Source organism: Rhinolophus sinicus, linkage group LG02 (genome assembly GCF_036562045.2).
Source record: "Rhinolophus sinicus isolate RSC01 linkage group LG02, ASM3656204v1, whole genome shotgun sequence".
NCBI lineage: Eukaryota > Metazoa > Chordata > Mammalia > Chiroptera > Rhinolophidae > Rhinolophus > Rhinolophus sinicus.
The window spans coordinates 137875993-137897764 of record NC_133752.1 but is presented as its reverse complement, the minus strand read 5'-3'; the positions used below and the strand labels follow the sequence as shown (position 1 = coordinate 137897764).

Genomic DNA, 21772 nt, shown 5'->3' with positions numbered 1-21772 from the left:
ATGTTGTCACAGACTTCCTGTATTTACCCCTCTGGTCAATGGTGCAGAATGTTTTAATATTTATACGAGAAGATTTTATTCTCTTTTGGCCATGTCCTTCCTTGATACTAGAAACATACGTGAGAATTCTTTTTGTTTTGCAGGTTCTGGCCTCAACTCATCACCAACACAGTAAAGAGACTTTTTATCATATTTGTGACTTTGCCATGATTCGCCATCCATACAAATGGCACGGTTGCTATAGAAACATAAGTATGAGAAAAGGGGCAGCAAATGGTGGCACAGAATAAAGACATAAATAAAATGGTGGAAATAAACCATGGTATAGTGAGAGTGGCAATAAAACTTTTATTATCAGTTACTTGGGAAAACCTTTATTTAATGTGACCATTCCGAGCTTAAGCAAAAAAAAAAAAATAACTAAATAACTAAAATCTCATTTTTCTTGTTTTTGATTTCTTTCTTTCTTTCTTTTTTTTGGTCTTTTTGAAGTTGAGATAAAAGTTCATAGCTTTTTGAACCTAATTGTTTGACTAAACTATAAAATATATGATCTCCTGAGACACATTGATAAACATTCTGGTAGGTAAATGGTCAGTGGTGCGTCAGTGGCTAATGTCTACAGCAAACACAAATAACTAGAAATCTCTTCAGTCAGGTTTGTGTTTATATTTCTATTGTGTTGGAAAATAATGTACTGATTCAAGAGAGAATTTATGAGTTGGCTATAGGTATCAGTGATGGTGTGGCTTCAGCTTTGTTTCCTATTATAAAATTCAAGATGTGTAAATAGCAACCTGAGAGAGGCAAACATATGATCAGTCATTTGTAGTCACTAATGTCCTTAATCAACATAGCAAGTCTTACCTTAACACAAATAAATGTTTAGCCACTGAAGCAGAAGTACAAATATTAATGAATTCATTTTAATTGCTTGTCCCTGCTGAGGGCTGTTAGCCTGTTTCTGTCAGTGGGAAGTTGCATGGGAAGCTATTACACGTAAAAAAAAATCATATATAAAATCCACAACCAACCCTGGAGGCATTACATGGAAGACTCGAGACCTATGTATTATGCCAAAGTGTAACCACTGTGAAAAACACATAAATTTGAGAGTAATGTCAACAGTTTCACACATGACAATTCAGATTCAGGCACAATAATAGCTAACCCTTAAACTATTTAAAGTAGCTAACAATTAAATAGTGCTTATAATTTACCGGGTTCTAGTGTATATGTATAATTATAGTACTAATTTCATAGTATACAGTGCATTTCTTGCCGTGTGTCCCTGTGGTGGTAAGAATATATAAATATAGTATATATTCATTACTCATATAATCTTCACAATTACCCAATTAACTAACTTCTATAATTATCTCCATTTTTTAGCTAAGAAAACCAAATCATAGACAGCTTAAGAAACTTGCTCAAGGTCCCATTAGAAACTAATGATGCTGAGATGAGAACCCAGGCAGGCTGATTCCAGAGTCTGTGCTTGTATCCAGTTCACTATACTGCCTTCAACTAGTTTCTTCCAAGAGTAAATAATTTACTCAAGTGTCAGCTAAGAAACATGCGAGATTCTAGAAGCTCCTTGTTCTCATTTTGACTAAACTCAATCTTCCTTCTACTTTCCTAATTTCAAATTTATTGTCATGTACGTATACTAAAGATGACAAATCTCCTTATATTTGAAAGGATATGCAAGTCAAATCACAAATACACCACAGGAGTGGCCCTAACTTTTGCAGTGGTTTTCTTTGTGAGAAAACCTTCAGGCTGCAGTGACAGGAAGAGACCATTTGCCGGTGTGGCTGACAGCTAGTCTCCTACACTGATGGTGGCACTGGTGGGGTTGGTGACAGATATACCTGCAAACATGAATCTCTGGCAAATAAGCAGAGGAGCCAACAGGTTCAACCAGTTTTTCTCACAAGAACTTTCTCTCTTCACTACCAGCCTTGAAGTATCTGGGTTTGGCTTTATTTAGGTAACGTAAAGGTGTTCCTTACTTCATTCTCACGGTAAATACGGGAAGAGACCTCATTTCCTTTGAGCCACCAACAGGGACCTATAGGGCAAAAAACACTCACACTCTGCACTACGATTAGATCTGGGTGGAAAGTGAGGTACGTGTTCCTTTCCTCCAAAACTTAACGTGATGATGAGAAATTATGATCCCCAACAGAAAAGAAAAAATTAGGAGTGATTTGTATTTCTTCCCTGTTAACACATTCATTTACCTCTTTCCCCACTTTTATGCACAACCAGCTATCCAAAAACAAGTAGCCAATCACATCTTCCTAGTCTTGCTTAGTCTATATTGTGCTTGGCCGTCCCATAGCTCCAAGAATCATAGTTGAAATTCCCAGGCTTTGAGATGCTTGCTGTAAATGTGAGTATCCTTCCAACTTGCCTATGGCTGGAGTGGGCAACAGAAATACACGCTAGAGCCATGATGCTCGATGGGATAGGCTCCTGGGGAAAGCACTGGAATCTTGGTGAATGAGATAGAGTTCGAAAAGCCATGTTCACACTTATCACTACTCTTTGGAGGGGGAAGGGTCCTGAAATATAATTTAATATGAAATTTATAGTAATGTTAATTAAACAAATGCATGAGATTCTTCTATTTATCAAAAAGGGGACATCGTTTTCAAAAAATTGCTTTCGAGAGAATAAGAAACTAAGAACAAAGATTTCCTGTCCAAAGCTACCCAGAATATAAGGAAGGGATTTTAAAGGAAAAATGACATCTTTGGTTATTTCATTAGGTCAAAGGAGCAAGAAAAAGTTTCAAGTAAAAAGTCACAGGCAAAGTATAGTATAAACTAACTAATTCAGTCTGAAACTGCATTCCCTGGAATCATTATCGTATAGGTAATGGATATAATTTCAATGGTCTTTGGCACACAGCTGTAGCGACTTAGCATCTACCTGAGCACATACGCTCTGTAAATGCTCTTCCCATTGGCTGTGTATGAAAGACTCTAACCTGCCCACATGTGTTCTCCAGGCCAAATGACATTGGCTACCATTTCACTTACGTGAGCTTTTGAAGTCTTTCTTTTTCAGTCTTCTCCTCATCATGGTTCCACGTGGGCTAGTAGAGTAGAGGCTTCGAGGTAAAGTCCCCATGTTCAGGGAACTCAGGCTGTACGCACTCATGGAGGTAGGAGAGAAGGATGAAGACACCAAAGCTGCTGTAAGAGAGTGAAGACTTGGCACAGAGCATTCTCAGGTGGCTGGGAGCCTGCCACACTTGCCAACCAGGAACAATCCAGAAAGACATACATGATGCACAGCAATGGCTAGTAAGTTCCCCAACCAGACAGAGCCCAGGCCGCAGAAACCATGGAGACAGTGAGTTAGAGTCTGAGTTACAAGAGCCTATAAATGCCTGAGAAGGAGCATGACCCTCATAAGCACAATGCAGCACAGAGAAGCTCTAGGAATTTTGCTTTAGACAAAAAACAACAACAAAAAAAACCCAAACAAACAAAAACAACAACAACAACAAAAAAAACCCAACTCCAAACATTAAAACATGTTTCTCTATAAACAACGCAATTCATCAAATACATAACCTCATTTTCATAGGTATTTTCTGGCATGAATTTCACAAGTAATTCCAGACACACAAGGAACTGCTGAGGACATTGTACTCTGTATAAGATTCTGAATTGTTATTTCCTGTCCACACATAAAGCATTCTGAACATTTACATCCTTCCCTAAAGACAAATGCTTTCTGATGGAAAAGGAAAAGACTTTGGAGATGTCAGAAATGATAAGCTGCTACTACAGAAAAAGCACACAACACCCATGGAGCCAAATACAGCATTATGAATTAGATGAGGAAGGAGGGAGCAAACTACAATGTAAATAAAAGACAAGGAGGAGAAAGCCTGGAACATTACGAGGGCTGCTTGGAGGAGGCGCTTTCGGGAATGTCAGGGCTGGTACTCTGCAATGGTCAGGGTGGTGCATATTATAGTGATGGTAGGTATGAAGGCTGCAGGGCTTGCTGGCCAAGGAATCCCAGGGAAGTTGCCTGTCGCTCCTCTGAATTTTCACTGCCCATATGAAGTGATGATGGGAAATAAGAAAAACAAACAGACAAACAAAGAGCCAAAAAAGAGGAAAAAGTAACTGAATTGCACAACTAAAAAGTATAACAAAAAAATGAAAGCAGCTTGAAAAAAAAAAAAAAAAGAAGGGAATCTTACTGGCTCTGTCCTTTTCTTAGTGGTCAGCAAAACAGATGATTAACTTTCATCTTCCCAAGAATAATGCATGTCTTTCCACCGCCCATTCCCCCGCCCCTTTTAAGATGCCTATTGAATCAATTTCTAATCTCCCTCTGTGCTTCACAGCAGAGATTAAAAATATTTTTTAAAACCTAAAAGTTAACTCCATGAAGATTTATGGCACACGATCAGTAATTAAAGATTTGCAAATCTTGGCTAGTTAGTAGCACTTGTTTTGAGAAAAAGAAAAGAAGAAACAATAAATCACATGGGCTCATGATTCAAGTGGTTTACTGGTCACACATCACAACTTACTGCTTTGACATTTTAATTACACTACGATCCATCACTTGGACTTGATTTTTCTCAACAGTAAACCATTCTACTCATCTATCAATATCAGAACCGTATCTATATCCTAACAAGGAGAAGATAAAAAGTCTCAACATATTTAATTTTTTTGTATTTTTGAAAGAATGTATTTACATTTGAAAGAAATAACTCATTCTTAAAATATTTCACATGCTCTTATAGTTCCTTAAGATGCCATAAAATTTTAATAAAGTTTATCTTAAAACTTTGGCATCATCTTTATTTTTAAAAATGTATAGTGTGTTCCCATGCTAATTTCAGTATTGTTGAAATTTGATTTCCTACCCAGTGTTCTATAGTATGACCAATATTATGTTTGTTACTATGTCTGATATGAAAATTTTCATTTAACAATCTTAAAGAGTTAAAAATAACATAGGAACTTGTATGTCCTAGTGTCATGCTTCTACTGTTACATGCCTTACATGCGAGCTACTTCACAGTGTTTACTCATGTAGGGAGGTCAAATACTCTGTCAGTAGTTAAAGGAGGATCATTTAGATCAGAGCTGGCTTTAGCATCTGCGGTATCAGCCTCATTGGCCACTTCGTAGCTTTTCTGGAGTGAGACAGTACATGGAACAAAAGTACTAGCATAGGTAGATCACTGTAGGCAGAGGCTGACCTTGGTTTCCATGATGGCTCCAGCCCTTCTTCTCTATATGACCTTGGGCAGTTACTCAGCCTCTCTAAACCTCAGTTTCCTCATACGTCAAATGGAGATCAATGAAACCATGTGCCCCACAGGACAACTGTGAGAATCAGGCACACAGGAGCTTAGTTAGCATGGTGCTGGTACACAGAATACACCCAAATGTGCTATTACTAATAATATTGATTCTGCCTACTTTCTATCTACTTGCCAAACAATTTTCTGTTCAAGGAAGAAGATGTATATCTCTCACTCAACAAATTTCACACACTGAACACTTACATTTAGAGACTATCTCAGAAATTTGCAGAATACTTTCACAGTCACCATAATTTTGTAGGTCTAAACCTTCTGGAAACCTTCTATGCCACTGCTGTTTCTAGTTTGGAGTTTATATCCTTCACCCCCGTTCTGGTTTCCAGCTACCATATCTCCTTCACCTAGACCACTGCCACACCTTCAGACTTGGCTCCCTGATTCATCTCCTACGTACCTACCTTTGGGTATCTACAATATAGTTAGGGTGATCTTTTAGATATGTAAGTTAGATTATGTCACTCCCATTTAAGCTACTTCAATGGGTTACAATTGCCAAGAGAATCAAATGTGACCCCCACTTATCTCTCCAGCTTCATTCCTATCACTCACCCCATCATTATCTCTCTCAGCCACACTTAAGTTTGTTCTTAACACAAGCCAGGCTCCTTCCTGCCTCAGGGCATTTGCATTTGCTATTCTTTCTGCCTCTAATATTCTTCCCCCAGCTGTTTGCATGGCTGGCTCTCTCAGCACTCAGGTCTCAGCTCAGGTGCCAGCTCCTCAGAGAAGTTGTCACTGACCTGTGTGGCTGAAGTAGCTGCCCTCTCCCCCACACTATCCCATTACTGTTTTATATTCTTCATAGCAATTAGTATTGTCTGAAATGTCATTTATTTAATATATCTTCAGTGTTTGTCTCTTTAGACTAGAATTCCATGAGAATAGGTATCTATTTTGCTGTCTTTCTCATCAGGTGTATTGTAGCAACTTGAATAGTGCCTGGTACATAATGACTGATAGATGAATGAATGAATGAATGAATGGATAATTTCATGAATGAATAGGACTATCACCCAGAGTGTCCTCATCCACACTGCAGCAGCATTTTCCTTGTGATAAAGAGTGTTGCAAAGTAAGTTTCTAATGGATTCTCTTTCACCATCCTCATTGTACTTTGGGGTGCACAAGAAGACTTTCTATAGCAAGATGCCATCATTGCTGTGTCTGCCTAATCTATACCCACAGCCACTCTACCATACTCTTAGTAAAGTATTGTCTGTTTGTATTTCAAATGAAGTATAGTGAGTGGACTTCAGAACTGCACACTTACTTTTTGATCCAGTTCTTTGTGGAGTGCTTTCAAAATTACTGGGCATTTTTGGGGGGACTGTCAAGCCCAATTAATAAATCGATAAGGAAGATACTCTTGATCACCTATTATATGCCCAGCATGGTGCCAATTACTGCAGGCAGGTTAAATGTAGCTCATTACCCCCTTTACCCTGACTTTGAAGTATTATTGAGGATTAAGTATTCATACATGTGAAATAATTGAGACAAAAATGATATAAACATAATGCACAAAATTGCATGCCATGAATAATGACTATAAAGGGTGTTCAACAAATAATGTAAGCCAGAGAGGACAGCTACTGCCTATTTTTGGAATGTATACTCCAAATCTATTCTGTTTTATGATGGGGTACTTGATACTCACCTATTAGGCAAGTATTTCAGGAGTTTAAAAATAAGATGCTACATTTTTGGCACACTCTTTCATTTTGTAAAGAACATTCAGATACATTCTCACCTTTAGTGGTCCCCAAAACAATAGCCAACTTGTACTGAGTACTTGCTATAAACCGAACAATGGGCTATGTGCTTTTTGCATGAATTATCTCAAATAATGTTCCCAATATACCTATGAGGTAGATATTATAATGCCCATTATACAGATGAAGAAACTGAGGTATAGAAAAGTTGGATAACTTGTTTAAGGTCCCAAATGGTGGAACCACTATTTGGTTGAAGCTCTGGACATCTAACTCTAGAGGCTGTGGCTTCAGCCATCACACTACATTGCTTCTTCCTATGGGTGTTCCTAAGTCTTTTGTTACAGGTAAACTAAGCATCAAGTTAAAATATGATGCTTTCCCCATCATTCCATGGTGGTATCACTGCTGAAGTCTTAAAAGGCATCTGGCATGGAGGGTACTTTTGTTTGTTCTCCTCTCTACTTGTACCCTGTTGCTCTGTCCAGGATGCCCAAAGGTGAATGCAACAGCAACTCAGGTGGGTCCTCCTGGAGCTCACAAAGGGAAATCCTCCTGATGCTGAATGTATCAGACCTCATGATTCTGCTCACATTTTCTATTCCAATGTCTCAGTTTCCTTCAGTTATGATTATGTCTCCTAAACACCCTCAGTGGCAACAACTTCTAAGCTCATTTAAAACTCATCCTTGTTTTGTTTTTTTTTTAATACTGCTATTCACCAGCAAAAGGCACCGTTAATCTCTTATTCCTAGTCGATGCCCATTTCTATATTTCATGAAAACACTGTGGTGAATGCTTTGTTGCTAAGCAAAATTTGGGAAATGTATTTCTATCCACCCATGAGATGCGAGACACACTCTTCAGGCATCAGAGATCTTGGGAAAAAAATAACCGAACTTCCTTATGGAAAAAGTATAAAACCATGTAAGACAACTCTCTACTACATAAAAAACAGAAGTCTGAGAATTATAAACACCATGCAATTTTTTTTTTGTTTTTGCATTTTTTCCCTTCTTAACTCTGATTTAATTATGTTTAAGAGCCAATATTCGTTTCCTCTTAGAAATGCAAATCTGATTTTAATGTAATATGCAGGGAGATATCTGTATGTTAGAAAAGAAAGGTGGTGAACAATTTTCAGCAAAAGTGGATGATGGGGTCAGACGTTAGAATTACTTAAATTATCAGTTCCCTGAAAAAAAACCCACATAAATGACATCACTCATGTTTTCCACAGTGAGGGAAAAATATTTGTTCTTGGTCTCCATACATTTCAGCATATAAAGTCATGTTCTCAAATTGTCTTGGCAGGTAAAAATACTTATTATTTCATGAATTGGAAATTCTTTGAACTATTTATAATTTGTATACAGGGCAAATAAAAAGCAGAAAAATGAGCTTGCGAAACACAATGACGTTTTTACAAAGGGTCTGGTAAACATTTCTGATTCACTGACACCAGAATTGACCAAGCAAAATCTCACGCTGAGAAAGCAATGCACAGTGTGCATTCTTACACCTACTGCGCTCCACATCCAATGATGACTTCAGATCAATTTAGAAGAAACTTACAGTTCTAGAAATCTCTCCTCTTAGCCAGTGTGAGGACAGGAAGGTCCCATGGGGCCTCTGACAGGGATGGTATGTAATCTCATGGTCTGCACCCTCCTGGAGCGCCTTATCATTTCTATTCAAATGAGGCAGAATTTCTTTTCATAACCTGCCTAGGCTGCATGATTTCTCCACCCCAATGTGTAAAATTAAAATCTGATAAAAGTAATGCTATACTAGAGATTTTCATTAGTTCCAAGGCTCTCTAAGCTCCATTTAATTAAAAAAGGCTGCATCCAGCTGACTCATTCAGTATGGAAATTATCTGGTCCCTCTTTTTTTCCCCCAAACTGTGGAAAAGTGCAGTGTGTTTTTGAAGGTGAGAGACACCGTTATACAAATGACCTTCTCATACGCACGACTTCAATGCCAGAAAAAATTGTTCTCTGTCTCTAAATCTACGGAAATGTGTTCTTCACCTCTAAGGCACTTTGTCAGCACCAGTGGGACTTCGAGGAATAAAAAAAGAGGGCACTTGGCTTAAGGAAAAGGAAGGAGGAGTTGGAACAAAGACCCCACGGGAGAATCTTTCTTCATTTGATTTTGGGCTCAAAATATGTTTTCTTGCACCAGGCTTTGTTTACACATGCCTAGGTGGCTGGTATGTATATACTCAGCAAACACAACTGTGAGCTCAAGACAGTAAAAATGGAGATTCCCTCAGCTGACACTTGCTATAGAATAAATGTAATCAAATATTTTGATTCTCTCAGGGAAGATATCTGGTCAGAAAGGTTGTTCTCCACCTTAAGAAACACACTACTCTGTCAAACAGGCAAAATATAGGGAAAGTTAACCCTTTATACGACTATCCCCCCAACCCCCGCCCCAATATTTGAAGGATCTGCTATTAATGACAACTTTCCAACTATTTAAGACAAGTGAAAGTTTTACTATTTGCCTTCACTGTCCTTCAAGTAGAGTGGAAATCCATTATGAATTAACAGGAAGTCAAATTATTTCCCTTCTTTCTTAAGGAAGAAATTTGCACCAAAGGTTTTTTTTTGTTTTCTTTTTAAATATCAAATAGTTCTAGCCTGAAATTTCTCTGAAACATTCTCAAACAATGTTTCTTTCCTCAGCTTGGGGGTTTCCAGTAAATGATATGTGGCTTGGCACAAAGGATTTTGAAGACGAACAAGAGCAAAACAAAGATCATCTGTTGTTTTGAAAAGAAATGATACAGGCAGAACTAAATCCTTTCTGCTTTCTCATTCTGCTGGAGGAAGTAACCAGCAAGAAGACAGATTTATCCAGACAGAGCCTCTCACCGTGGTCAGGTCCCTTCAGAGCCAGGCGAGTCTGATGATGGGGAAGAATCTCAAGCTTGACCTGGTCTGTGGTGTTTGCCAGGAACTGGGTTGCTTCCGCGAGGGTACAGTACTCCATGCTGGTTCCATCGATGGACAGGATGTGATCTCCCACGTGCAGCGCACCACATCTAGGGGGCGACAAATGCTCAGTGCCATGAAAGGACTTTCTCTTTGAAATAACGACTTTCATGTCCTTCAGAGCTAACATTTCAAACAGTTTTCATTAACTTAAAAAAAGAAAAAGTTTGAGTATTATAGGAAACACCGTTTGTCAAATGTTAAGTACCTATGAAGAGGAATGTAAAACCTTGTAGAAAATACAGAAAAATTCAAGGAAATGTTTATTTTGGGGGCAATGGTGCAAAACATTGACGGGAAATGAACAGGAGGGGTGGGAAGAACAGGAAAATGTTTCCCCTTGATTTTTTTCTGTGATTTTTTTTCCTCCTATGGTTTTATATTTATAAATATGAGTTGGTAAATATTCAGAATGTCAAGATGTGACTGACAAAGTTGGAATAGGGTCATTTATAACTATTTTATGTGTGAATGGGAGTAACTTGGAGGGAGATTCAGCTAATCCTGTCCCAGAATTCTTTCATACAAGCTCCATGATCACCAGTTATTACTGTTTTATTTTGTTATTCTGGAGTTAAATTTATTAGTACAAAAGCTCTCGATGATGATGGAAATTATGCAGGAGGCAAATGAGTAATAAAACGAGGCCTGCGTGGTGAGAGAAGGGAAAGCTCGGGGTGGGGAAGGGCTAGCTACTACACCTTGCTGAGCTCAAAAGACTGACTACTGGATGAGTTGAGAAAAGCAAACAGAGCAGTCAGCATCCCCGACATACCAGTCAAGTGGACAGCTCCTTAAACTGGTTACCCCCTGCGGAATGGGAAGAAAAACAGAGGGAGAAAATTAAAGCATCCTGCACTGTTGAACTGGAGAACACCCCTGGATCAATGGCGGCCACCATTAAAGGACTGAATGTAGGGTAAGACCATGGTGGAGCTGTAGACTGACGACTACAGGGGCTGCTGCAGGTTACTGATCCCAGTCGGAGGTTCACCAGGCATGGCCAGGGCGTATGAAGAAGGGCCTGGTGACATGCAGGGCAGACTGGGTATTCTAGTATAGCTAAAAATTTCCACAGTGAGAGTAGTTTGTTTCTCAAGACAAAAGCATTTCAAGTCATCCCTTCCATCTGAACATATAATTCCACGCGGATGCACTTGGAGTGCTTCAGCTATGGGAGGCAGGGGTTTTCCTACCAGGAGCTATAACATAATTCATTAGGTGGTAAGGTCGTCTTTATTTTTATCCCCCTTCTAACTTGTAAGTCTAAAACATTGATTAGGAAAAGGAATGAGGAAAAAGGACTTGGGTTTTTATTGTCATAGGAAATGAATAATGTTTATAGGGACCTTGGAAGATTGTGAAACCCTAAGATTAACGTTCTATAACAGTAGGACCTTTCTTTAAAGATTGCATAATTTAAAAAAAATATTGTTTTATTTATTTAAGAAAAAAGGAATTTTATGGTGGCAGGATTTAATTGTTGACAACTCAGGAAAAGCACGACTTCTCTGCATGGAGCATAATAAAGATCTGCTTAGCTACCCTACACCAAGAACAGCCCATTTCCCTAGGACACAGTAGGGAAACTTGTCAGTTGCTTGACCTTGTATTTTCCATTTCTAAAGGCACACCAAACATCTGGAATAAGTGACATATATCACGGGGTGGTTGATAACGTAAGTGAATTTTTAAGCCCTAGAACAGTACTGTAACTTGTTTTCTAGTTGAAACTTGTGTAAATTGGCAGGAGAGCCGCTCATTTATTGTGTGTGTATGGTGTGTATATGGGTATGTATTATATGTGTGTATATATAAACATATACAAGTATATATGTGTGTGTGTGTTTAACACACATGCAGTTTTGAGAAGTTCGCACTTCCTTTGACACTCACCTGTCTGCAATACTTGCAGATTTGATTTTGTCTATGACAATGACCTGTTTGTTACAGCACATCGAGGTAGTTAGGGCAACCCCAAGGCTGGCACCAGGAGTTTTGGCAACTTCAACTAGCAGTGGCCCGGATGCTGTTGCCACAGAATCTATAGAAGAACAAATTTCAGAAAACAAAACAAAATAATACAAATAAGCAATCAGAGAAGAAAAAAATGGATACGTTCTGTAAATACTGGCCTATTGATTCTATCACTGAAACTTAGATTTTCCTCTGCATAACATCCCCATAGCCAGTGATAACTTCTTAGGGCATCTCTTAGGACACCTGTTCTATCCAGATTGTGTTCAGCAATATGTGCACAGGTTTATCTCTTTAATTAAATTTTAAGCTTCATGTCAGTTGGATGTCTCTGTATCTTTATGCCCTCTCTGTCACTTGGTACAGTGCCCAGCACATACTATTATAGGTCTCTCAATAAATATTTTTTAAATTAATTAATTCAATAAACATCTTAGCACCTACTATGGTGGTTGGATGGCTGGCTGGAAGAATGGATGGAAGGATGGATGGATGAATGGATGATGTCACTAATTAGCCAAATAGTACTGTGTTTCCCCCAAAATAAGACTTGTCGGACAATCAGCTCTAATGCATTTTTGGAGCAAAAATTAATATAAGATCTGGTATTACATTATATTATATTATATTATATTATATTATATTATATTATATTATATTATATTATATTATATATTATACCTGGTCTTATAGTAAAATAAGACCATGTCTTATATTAATTTTTGCTCCAAAAGATGCATTAGAGCTGATTGTCTGGCTAGGCCTTATTTTCAGGTAAACACGGTAGTAATGTGCATACTAAGTTGAATTTGTAAATCCATTGGGACTTTCCTTATACTGGACCTGATTTAAGGTCACCTCTCCCTCACATGCTTTATTTTTGCTTTGGAACACTCTTAGTTCTTTCAAATCCTACTACCTTTGGGGACTCAGTGTAAACATTCTTCTGGGAAGCCTCTCCTGATTCCCGGTTTGGTGAGATGTCTTTCTCCTGTGCGCCCATAGTCTGCTATATTCCTGCTATTGTAGCACCCCTATCTGTTTCATAATGGCCAGTTTGGATTACATGCCTCTGTTCTTTGTCAGACTACAGGCTTGCCGTGACGGCAGAGACTATGTCCTGTTGGTAATAGCATCCTGAGTGCCTGGGATAATGACTGGCACACAGGAGGTATGCAATACATAGTTGTTGAATGAATGCGTGAACAAATGAGAAAAACTCATGAGATCGCCTGAAGCTCAGAAAAGACAGGGTTCATACGTGAAAGAGCCGTGGAGATAGAGTTAAATCACCTGCATTTATTTCTTCTTTTCACAATATTTTGGTCATGGTACCTTATGCAAGTTACTAAAACTTTCTAAGTCTGCTTGCTTACTTATAAGATGGTATCTTTTCCTCAGCATTCTTTACAACGAAATCACTGTGCAGTTAAACATTTTGTAATTTGCTGTCTAGAACGCTATTATTATTATTATTGATATATTATGACCTTAAGCCTTTGAGCCATCTCATTTTTCAAGACTGTATATTGCTCTATAATATTTTTCTGACTTTCTACTGTTCCGGTGTTTCTTAATTCATTAATACAACGTTGTCTTTCTGCAAGTATATCTTTATCATCAAGGCACCACGCAGAGATACTCGTAGTGAACTAGGAAATCTGCATTCCTAGTGCTGAAGCTCAGGCAGGCTGCACTGACTCATGAAGATGGGAGTTCCATGGGAGAGTCATTTTCAGTTTGAGATTAAATAACATATTTCTTAAATAAGGTAAAGAGAAAACATTCATGCCAGCAACATTCATATTTCAGTGCTAAGGATTCTTGTATGTGCTATGTCTCTTACATGACTGGTGATATTGAAATAATTTAGTCCTAACAAAGGTTAAGATCTGTGTGTGTATCTCTCTTGGTCAATTCCAGGGCAGAGTTTCAATAATAGTTGGGAAGAGCCAAAGGTCTTAGCCTACTAAGAGGACATTTTGGTCCTGCAGTTTTATGGCTATAATTTTCCTATTATATTATCACTAACTTCCCAGAGTTTGTTCTCAACCTAACTCTACAGTGGCTGCTACTGTTTGGTTGTACTCACCCTGCTGTTTTTGTTTTCCTGATCTAGGGCCATTGACAACATCCTAACTTCCATTCTTCCTTCTCCCCCCAATTCCCACTTTGTTTCTCTCCAGTGCCTCAGTTGGTCTTTCTGCTGCTTGGGTCCTGCCTCACCCTCTCCTAGAGGTGTAGAGTCATTGGTCCCGGGGGCCATCTGCAGTGGTCTTTTCCTCATCTGCCTCAATGGGGGAACCCCTGGAAAGAATTCCGGTCAGTTCCTGCAGCCCGTCTTAGTTGTCCTTCCTTCACAAGGGTAGGTGGTTCTGCCTACCTCTCAACTCCAATAGTCCAAGTTCTGCTGCTAACCCAAGTATACATGATCTGAGGTCTTTCGCTCCCTCCCAGAAGTCTGCTGTCCTTCTCTTCATTGAGCATGCTCATTAGCAGCCTCTCCTCATGCTCAGGTCGAACTTCACATGAACTCTGGCCTTGCAGAGTGTTTTCTCACACTATCTTTATAGAACTTTAGAAGCACTAATTTCCCAAATCAATTCCCATACACTTGTTGTATTTTAATAGATAGGTTTGTGACATGACAATCGCATATATTCTTCCACATAGTTTCTTCATGTCTAAAGACAAATTTATTTGTCTTAATACAGAAAAGTAATATTCTGTATTATTTATTAACCTAATCTCTTACAAATGACAGAAACTGATCGCTGTTCCTTGTCAGCCCATATTCCCTTCTTTCTTCAGTAGTAAGCTTCCTAAGTTTTGGCTGAGCAAGCGGCTGCCCAGGGAAGGACAACATTTCCCAGCCTCCTTAGCAGTGAGGTGCAGCCGTGTGACTAAGTTCCAGCCAAAGGGAAATGAGTGAAAGTAAGATGTGACCCGTTCTGGATGTGCTCTTAATGAGAATGGCTTTGGCCCCCTCTACATCATTTGCCACTTCTTGCTGCAGCAAAGTGGGTCCAGAACTGGTAAGCCATCTTCAACCATGCAGACAAGGTCATGGAACCACAACATAGAGAAAACATAGGTTTCTGAAACCATATCTCTAGAGATTGTTTTATTTCCCAAGAAATAAGCAAAAATCCTGCATCTTAAAACCATGAAGAGATAAGAATGCCCTGGGGGAAGACACTGTCTGTCCCTAGAAGAGTCTGCTAGACTGGTTTATCTGCAGAGGACTCTGAGCAAACCATGTTGACTGACACCTGAAGAGAACCGTGGAGTAAACATGCTTATTTAAGTCAGGGTCCTACCAAGAAACATATGGTTCACTCAAATAAGGATAATTTGAGGAGTGTTTAATAAGGGGGCTATTTAGAAAGGGAAATCATAAGGGATGATGTAATACTCTGGGGCCAGAAGCAACAGGGTACCATGCCCTCCTAGGCCCGGAGAGGCAAAAGATAGAGCAGTTAGTGGAGTCAGGATTCAGAAAGCGCTATGTGGAAAGGGCTACCTGACAGGAGATGGGACCTTTAATCAAAGTATGCAGCCAGCCCCAGTGAATCCACGGAGAGAAAGCCAGGGAATAACACCCGGCATCGTTGATCTCCCTTCCTTTGATCTCCTGCCATGAATCCCTATTAACTAAACCCAAATGGAGCCAGATGGTATGCGAGCCTGTAATGCATGCCATACAGGTCACAGCACAGAGTAGCGGAGAAGGGTGGAGAGGGGCTCTGGAGATAAAAAGAAGGATATCCTTATTTGTATATATCTCCACTCTACTTCTTTCCACAAACATCTAGATATTGTTTGCTTTAAACAAAATATGTAAGGAAATAATAAGGAAGAAGAAAAAGAGCCTACAAATACCTTGTCCACAAGGGTTAATAGAGAATCGGAGGGAAAAAAAACAAGACTGAACTATAGGTAAATCCACAGAGATAGAAAGTAGATTAGTAGTTGCCAGGGGTTGGGGGCAGAGGAGAATACTTAAGTTTTGGAACTAGACAGAAGTGATGGTTGCAGAACATTGTAAATGTACTAAATGATACTGACCTGTACACGTTAAAGTGGCTAATTATATGTTATGTGAATTTAGCTGCAATTGAAAAAAAAATATGACTCTGAAGTGGAAACCAGGATGATAAAGGAAACATGGTCAAATGTGCAGTTGTCACTGTTGGAAAGGAGAAAGTCTAGTAGTTCCTACAGTGGAGATAAAGACTCTTTTAGCAGAGAGTTCTAAACGATATCTCTCCCATGGGTTTTATATATAGATGGTGCTGACTGATATAATGGGTAATATCCTCTACACATTTTTATAATAGGATACAGAGGTGGTTTCCAAAGGCTGTTCTTTTCTCAAGGTTGAGGCATAAGATTAAAGAGCAAATTCATGATGGTGTCTCCATAACGGGACAAGCTAAGGTGACGATCAACTTGATCTGAAGACAGATCCTTGGGTAGACAGACTGGATGCCCCTCTGGGGCTCTTTCCTAGATATCAATCTTTTCCCTCACTTAGGTTTCCAACAGAAGCTGGGTATTAGACAACGGAAGAGGGTCCTCTGGGAGGACACCCTGGTATGCTGGCATTTTATATACACGACTGAGACCAGATCGAAAAGTTTTGGACTTCAGATGAATCCGTGGCAGGATTAACATACACTCAGGACGCCGGAGAAGCCTAACAGGACAGAAGATCATCCACCTCACATTCCCACTGTACTGGGCTTTCCAAGTCACTAGGCTGAGTCATCATTCCTGCAACAACACTGATTTAAAAAACACTTTTATTGAATGCTAACTATCTGCCAGGGACATCACAAGGTCCTGGGGACCCCAAGATGAAAATGTATTATCCCTTCCTTCTAGCAACCCCTTGGGAGCCCTTGCCAAGAAGGTGAGGCAGCAGGATAGGACTCTTTCACTAGGAAAACATACTCTGTTTAACCTCATGAAGTTACTTTTTTTTCTTAAACTGCAGGACACATGTTTGCCATTCTCCCCCAATCCCATGACATGTTTGATATAGTAGAGTCAAAGTGCTTATAAAAAATATCGCATTATCTAATAGGATGTGATTTCCGTGTTTCTAGGAAAATTACTGAAGCATGGTGAAAGATCCACAGAAGGTGACTGAAGCTCCCTGCCTATTGGGACTGTCTATAGAAAGGCAATGGTAATTACCAAATCTCTTTGGCACATGTCAAGGGAATGGCGGTGACAGTGAGATCTGTGGGGATATGAGGAGGCTGAGAATGGTGAGCTGGGATGGTTGGGATGAGTATATTAGATGAGATAGAATTTGATCTGGAAACAGAATTTGAGCTGAATGTCTCAGCTGCCTTTATTTTAATGGGATCTAGGAAAACAACTAAACTATTTCAGCAAGTATTGCTTTTCAGCATTACCCATGTGGCAGTTACTTTCTGCATCACAGAAGGGAATCTACAAATGCTAACATTTTAATTGGTCATTAGCCTTTGCTGGCAATTGCTTTCCATAATAAATGTTTCCCCACAACAACATCAAGATGCTCATACAGCCTCATGGTATTAAGCCTATTTCCCTAGCTGCCACCCAATTCCATTCACAGAGGGCCTTAGGAAAAGTAGGAGTCCATAAGCCCTGGCTTTTTTTCCAAGATGTCTAATAAGATGCATAGGAAAAGAAAAAGCAAGCAGGCAGGGTGGATGAATGGGGCATTCTTATTTAAGAAAGTGCAAGAGAAAAAAAAATGGAGTGTGTCAAAATGAGAAAACTAAACAGAAGAAAAATCAGGAAGAAATAATCAAGAGCCCATCCCCTGACAGATTAGTTTATCCCGCCGAAGTGAAGCATGGTTGAGAAAAATGGAACATGCAGATATAAATTATTCATAGTTAAAGATGTCTCCGTCATTAAGATATTTGCACCGTGACTGAAGCCCTTGCATGCTGTGTTGATTTATGGGCTACATAATTACATAAGATACGCTGATGACTGTTTGCCTGGGAAACACTCTGAATTTTTATATTGTGTTAATCAGTTTTCTCACCCTGAGCCCTGCATTTCAATCAGAGCACAAGGCTTGATTAGAACCTCCCAGGGGGTGACAGAAAGACTGTGCATGGTCATATTAGCTTTGTCTATCTCACATTCCAACAGATAAAAAGTACCCTTGGGGGAGCTTTTCAACTTACCCATTAGTTAAAAGTATTTTTATTAGTGATAGTCTATTCAAATAATGCTACTAATAATTTCAACCCTTTTCAGATGAGCTAAACTCGGATACACATTTTTTAACTTAAAAAAATTGCCGATTTATTTTTGTCCATTGAAATACTCTACTTGGGAAATATTCTGATGCAAAAAAAAGTGTACCTTCCATGTTCAAGTGAGTTTATCTTAAATCTTAAATTTTTCCTGGGGAGTTAAAAGAGACAACTTGAACAGTTACTGTATTATAAGAAGAGTCCAAAGCAAGTGAAACTCAATAATACATCTCATGTTAACCTGAGTTTGGCTAAAGCATAATTGGTAATTGACTTTCATTCTCTGCAGCAGGCTCACTAGTCATTTTTATTAACTTTGGAATATCTTGACCCTCCCCCCCATCCATTTTACATGATTGCTTTTTCTTCCTTGTAGCCTGCTTATTGAGTTATGGTGTGTTTTGAACTCTTTAATTGAAATAAAATAAACATACAGAAAAATACATAAATCAAAAGTTTGCTGTTGACAAATTCTCATAAACTAAACATGTCTAAACTAAACATAAACTAATCTGTGTTACCACACCCACACCTAGAAAGAGAACATTACTAGCATCAAAGAATCCCCCCACTATATACTTCTTTAAATCACTTCCCTGCCTCACGGGTAACGACTATTTTGACTTCTAACAGCATAGGTTAGTATTACTTACTCTTGTGCTTTTTAAAAAATTTAATTAAAGCTTATTGGGGTAACAATTGTTAGTAAAGTTACACAGATTTCAGGTGTACAATTCTGCAATACATCATCTATATATCACATTGTGTGTTCACCACACAGAGTAAGTTCTCTTTCCATCACCATATATTTGATCCCCTTTACCCTCATCTACCACCCTCCTGCCTCCTTCCCCTCTGGTAACCACTAACTATTGTCTGTGTCTATGAGTTTTTGTTTCTTCATTTGTTTGTCTTGTTCTTTTGTTGTTTTCAGTTTTATATACCAGTGACATATCAGTGAAATCATATGGTTCTCAACTTTTTCTGTCTGACTTATTTCATTTAGCATTATAATCTCAAGATCCATCCATGTTGTCTCAAATAGTACTATTTCATCTTTTTTATGGCAGAATAGTATTCCATTGTGTATATATACCACAACTTCTTTATCCATTCATCTATCGAAGGACACTTTGTCTTGGCCACCGTAAATAAAGCTGCAGTGAACATTGGCACACATATGTCTTTATGGATAAATGTTTTCAGATATTTTGGGTAGATACCCAGGAGAGGGATTGCTGGGTTATTTAAGAATAGAATTACTCTTGTGCTTTTTAAAAAATAGATTGTACTCTTCTGTATCTGGCTTCTTTTGCTCAACATTATGTTTGTGAGATTTGTGCATATCGTTGGGGATTTTAGATCATTCATTCTCATTGCTATATAATATTCCATTGGGTGAATGTACCATAATTTATCCATTCTACTATTTAGTTGTATTCCGGTTTTCAGCGGATACAAATATTCTTTCTATGAATATTCTAGGTTGTCTTTTGGTGAACACAGGTATGCATTTCTGTGGGAGTCATGAACAGGAGTGGAATTGTTGGGCTGTAGGATATGAATATATTGAGCTTAAGTAGATACTGTCAAAGTTTTCCAAAAGAGTTGTATGAATTTTCCTTCTTACTAGCAGGAAATGAGAGTTCCAGTTGCTTTACGTGTTTGTCACCTTTTGCTGTAGTCAGCCTTTTCCACTGTAGCATTCAAGTGGGTATGTACTGGTGTCGCATTGTGGTTTCAACTTGCGTTTCCCTGATGGCTAAGGTGTTGAACAATCTTTCATGGCTTACTGGCCATTTGGATGTTTTCTTTTATAAAGTGTAAAGGAAGTCTTTCCCCGCAACTTTCTATTAGGTTGTCTGGTTTACTGATTTGTGGGAATTAAAAAACAAACAAACATACCCCCGCCCTTTGAAAATATCAGATATATTTTCAAGCTGCTCTGTGGCTTATAATTTAAAACTCTTAATGGTGTCTTTTGATGAAGAAAAGTTCTTAATTATTATTATTTTTTATGGTTAGTTTATGTATTCTGTTTAAGAAATCTTTGCTTACTATAAAGTCATGATGATGTTGTCCTATGTTTTTTCTACAGGCTTTATTATTAATTTTCACATTTAGATCCATAGTCCATCTGAAATTATTTCTATGTCTGATGTGTCATATGGATATGGAGAAAATCTGTGTTACCCATCATCATTTTTTGAAAAAGACCATTCTTTCCTCACTGCATTTTAATATCACCTATGTCATAAATGAGATTATTACATATGTATAGTTCTATTTCTGGACACTCTGTTCTGTTCCATTGGTCAATCTATCTGCTGTTCTCATGACAGTACCTCTCCGTCTTAGTTACTTTAGCTTTTTAACAGATCTTGACATCTGGTAGTGTGAGTTCGCTGGTTTTGCTGTCCTCCAAGGCTGCCTTGGCTTTTCTTGGTCCTTTGCAGAGTGATGTTTGACTGTGTGTCTTGTTCAGAGAAAGCTAGAACCCAGTAACTAAATAAGTGAAGGAGTTTAGGTCCCTGGCTAAAGGAATAATAATATATGATATATAAAATAATCATGTTAGAATTTACATGACAGGTTTCAGTATTTAATTTGATAAGACTGACATGGTATCTATAGATATTTAGACATATTTTATAGAATGCTAATAAAAATCTTTCAACTTAAATTCTAGGGCTCTAATCTTGTTCCATGTAGATAAATGATAAAGAGTTTTTAAACTTTTAACAGAGAAGATGAAACAAATTAGGATCACAAAATTTCTTAAAGAAGTTTCTGAGCTCAGACCTAGTGACCTGGGGCACACTCTAGACAACGCCATGTCCCTTGCCACACAAGCTCTGGAAGCTTCCATTTTCACAGTCAGTTCTAATGTAAAGACTTTTGAAAAAGGGCATAAGTTTGTCTCCCAAGAGCAAGCTTTCAGAAAACTCATAAAATTTGTGTTCCCCTTGCCTTCAAAAGTGTAAGCAGCCAAATAAGCCTGGCATTTAAGTGACCAATAGCAATGGGAAAGTAGAAATATTTCAGCCACAAAGTGAAAAATCTTTTGCCCTGGCTGTGAAAAAGATTTGGCATAGATGCAGGGCTACTGCATAATCATCGTATTCCATATCATCATTCTCCAGAAAGTCTGATTCCTCCTCAGTCTAAAGATAGTCACTGTCAGGTTTTTTCTGAGCTGGATAAGTGATCCACACAGAAAATGGAGTGAACCTCCATCAGGTTCTGCTGAGGTGGACAAACTACTTAAGTAGGAGTGAGTGTCTGCCAGCCTGAAAAAGAATTCTTACTACTCAAGCTTCTTAACCTGCCAAGACTGGGAGGCCCAGTCGGTTAGGAAGCGTTAATGGCTCAATAGCAAATGCAGACTCTCTCTGGCATCCTGTGCGAGATTTGGCTTTATGTGTAAAGTTAAAA

At 38.6% G+C, this 21772-nt stretch overlaps 1 protein-coding gene across 14 annotated transcripts in view; it reads right to left on the bottom strand.

The window, feature by feature from the left end:
- The window catches only part of GRIP1 (glutamate receptor interacting protein 1), a 621870-nt gene that overhangs the window by 82438 nt on the left and 517660 nt on the right, over nt 1-21772 (bottom strand). For 6 of the 14 annotated variants that reach the window (XM_074325445.1, XM_074325449.1, XM_074325441.1 and 3 more), the window contains 4 exons: nt 11988-12135; nt 9972-10141; nt 3923-4078; nt 3051-3206 (listed from right to left, as the gene is read on the bottom strand). In XM_074325445.1, the coding sequence (XP_074181546.1) occupies nt 3051-3206; nt 3923-4078; nt 9972-10141; nt 11988-12135 (630 nt within the window). The remainder of the gene's footprint in view (nt 1-3050; nt 3207-3922; nt 4079-9971; nt 10142-11987; nt 12136-21772) is intronic. The other 8 variants (XM_074325454.1, XM_074325453.1, XM_074325450.1 and 5 more) reach the window with 3 other exon arrangements.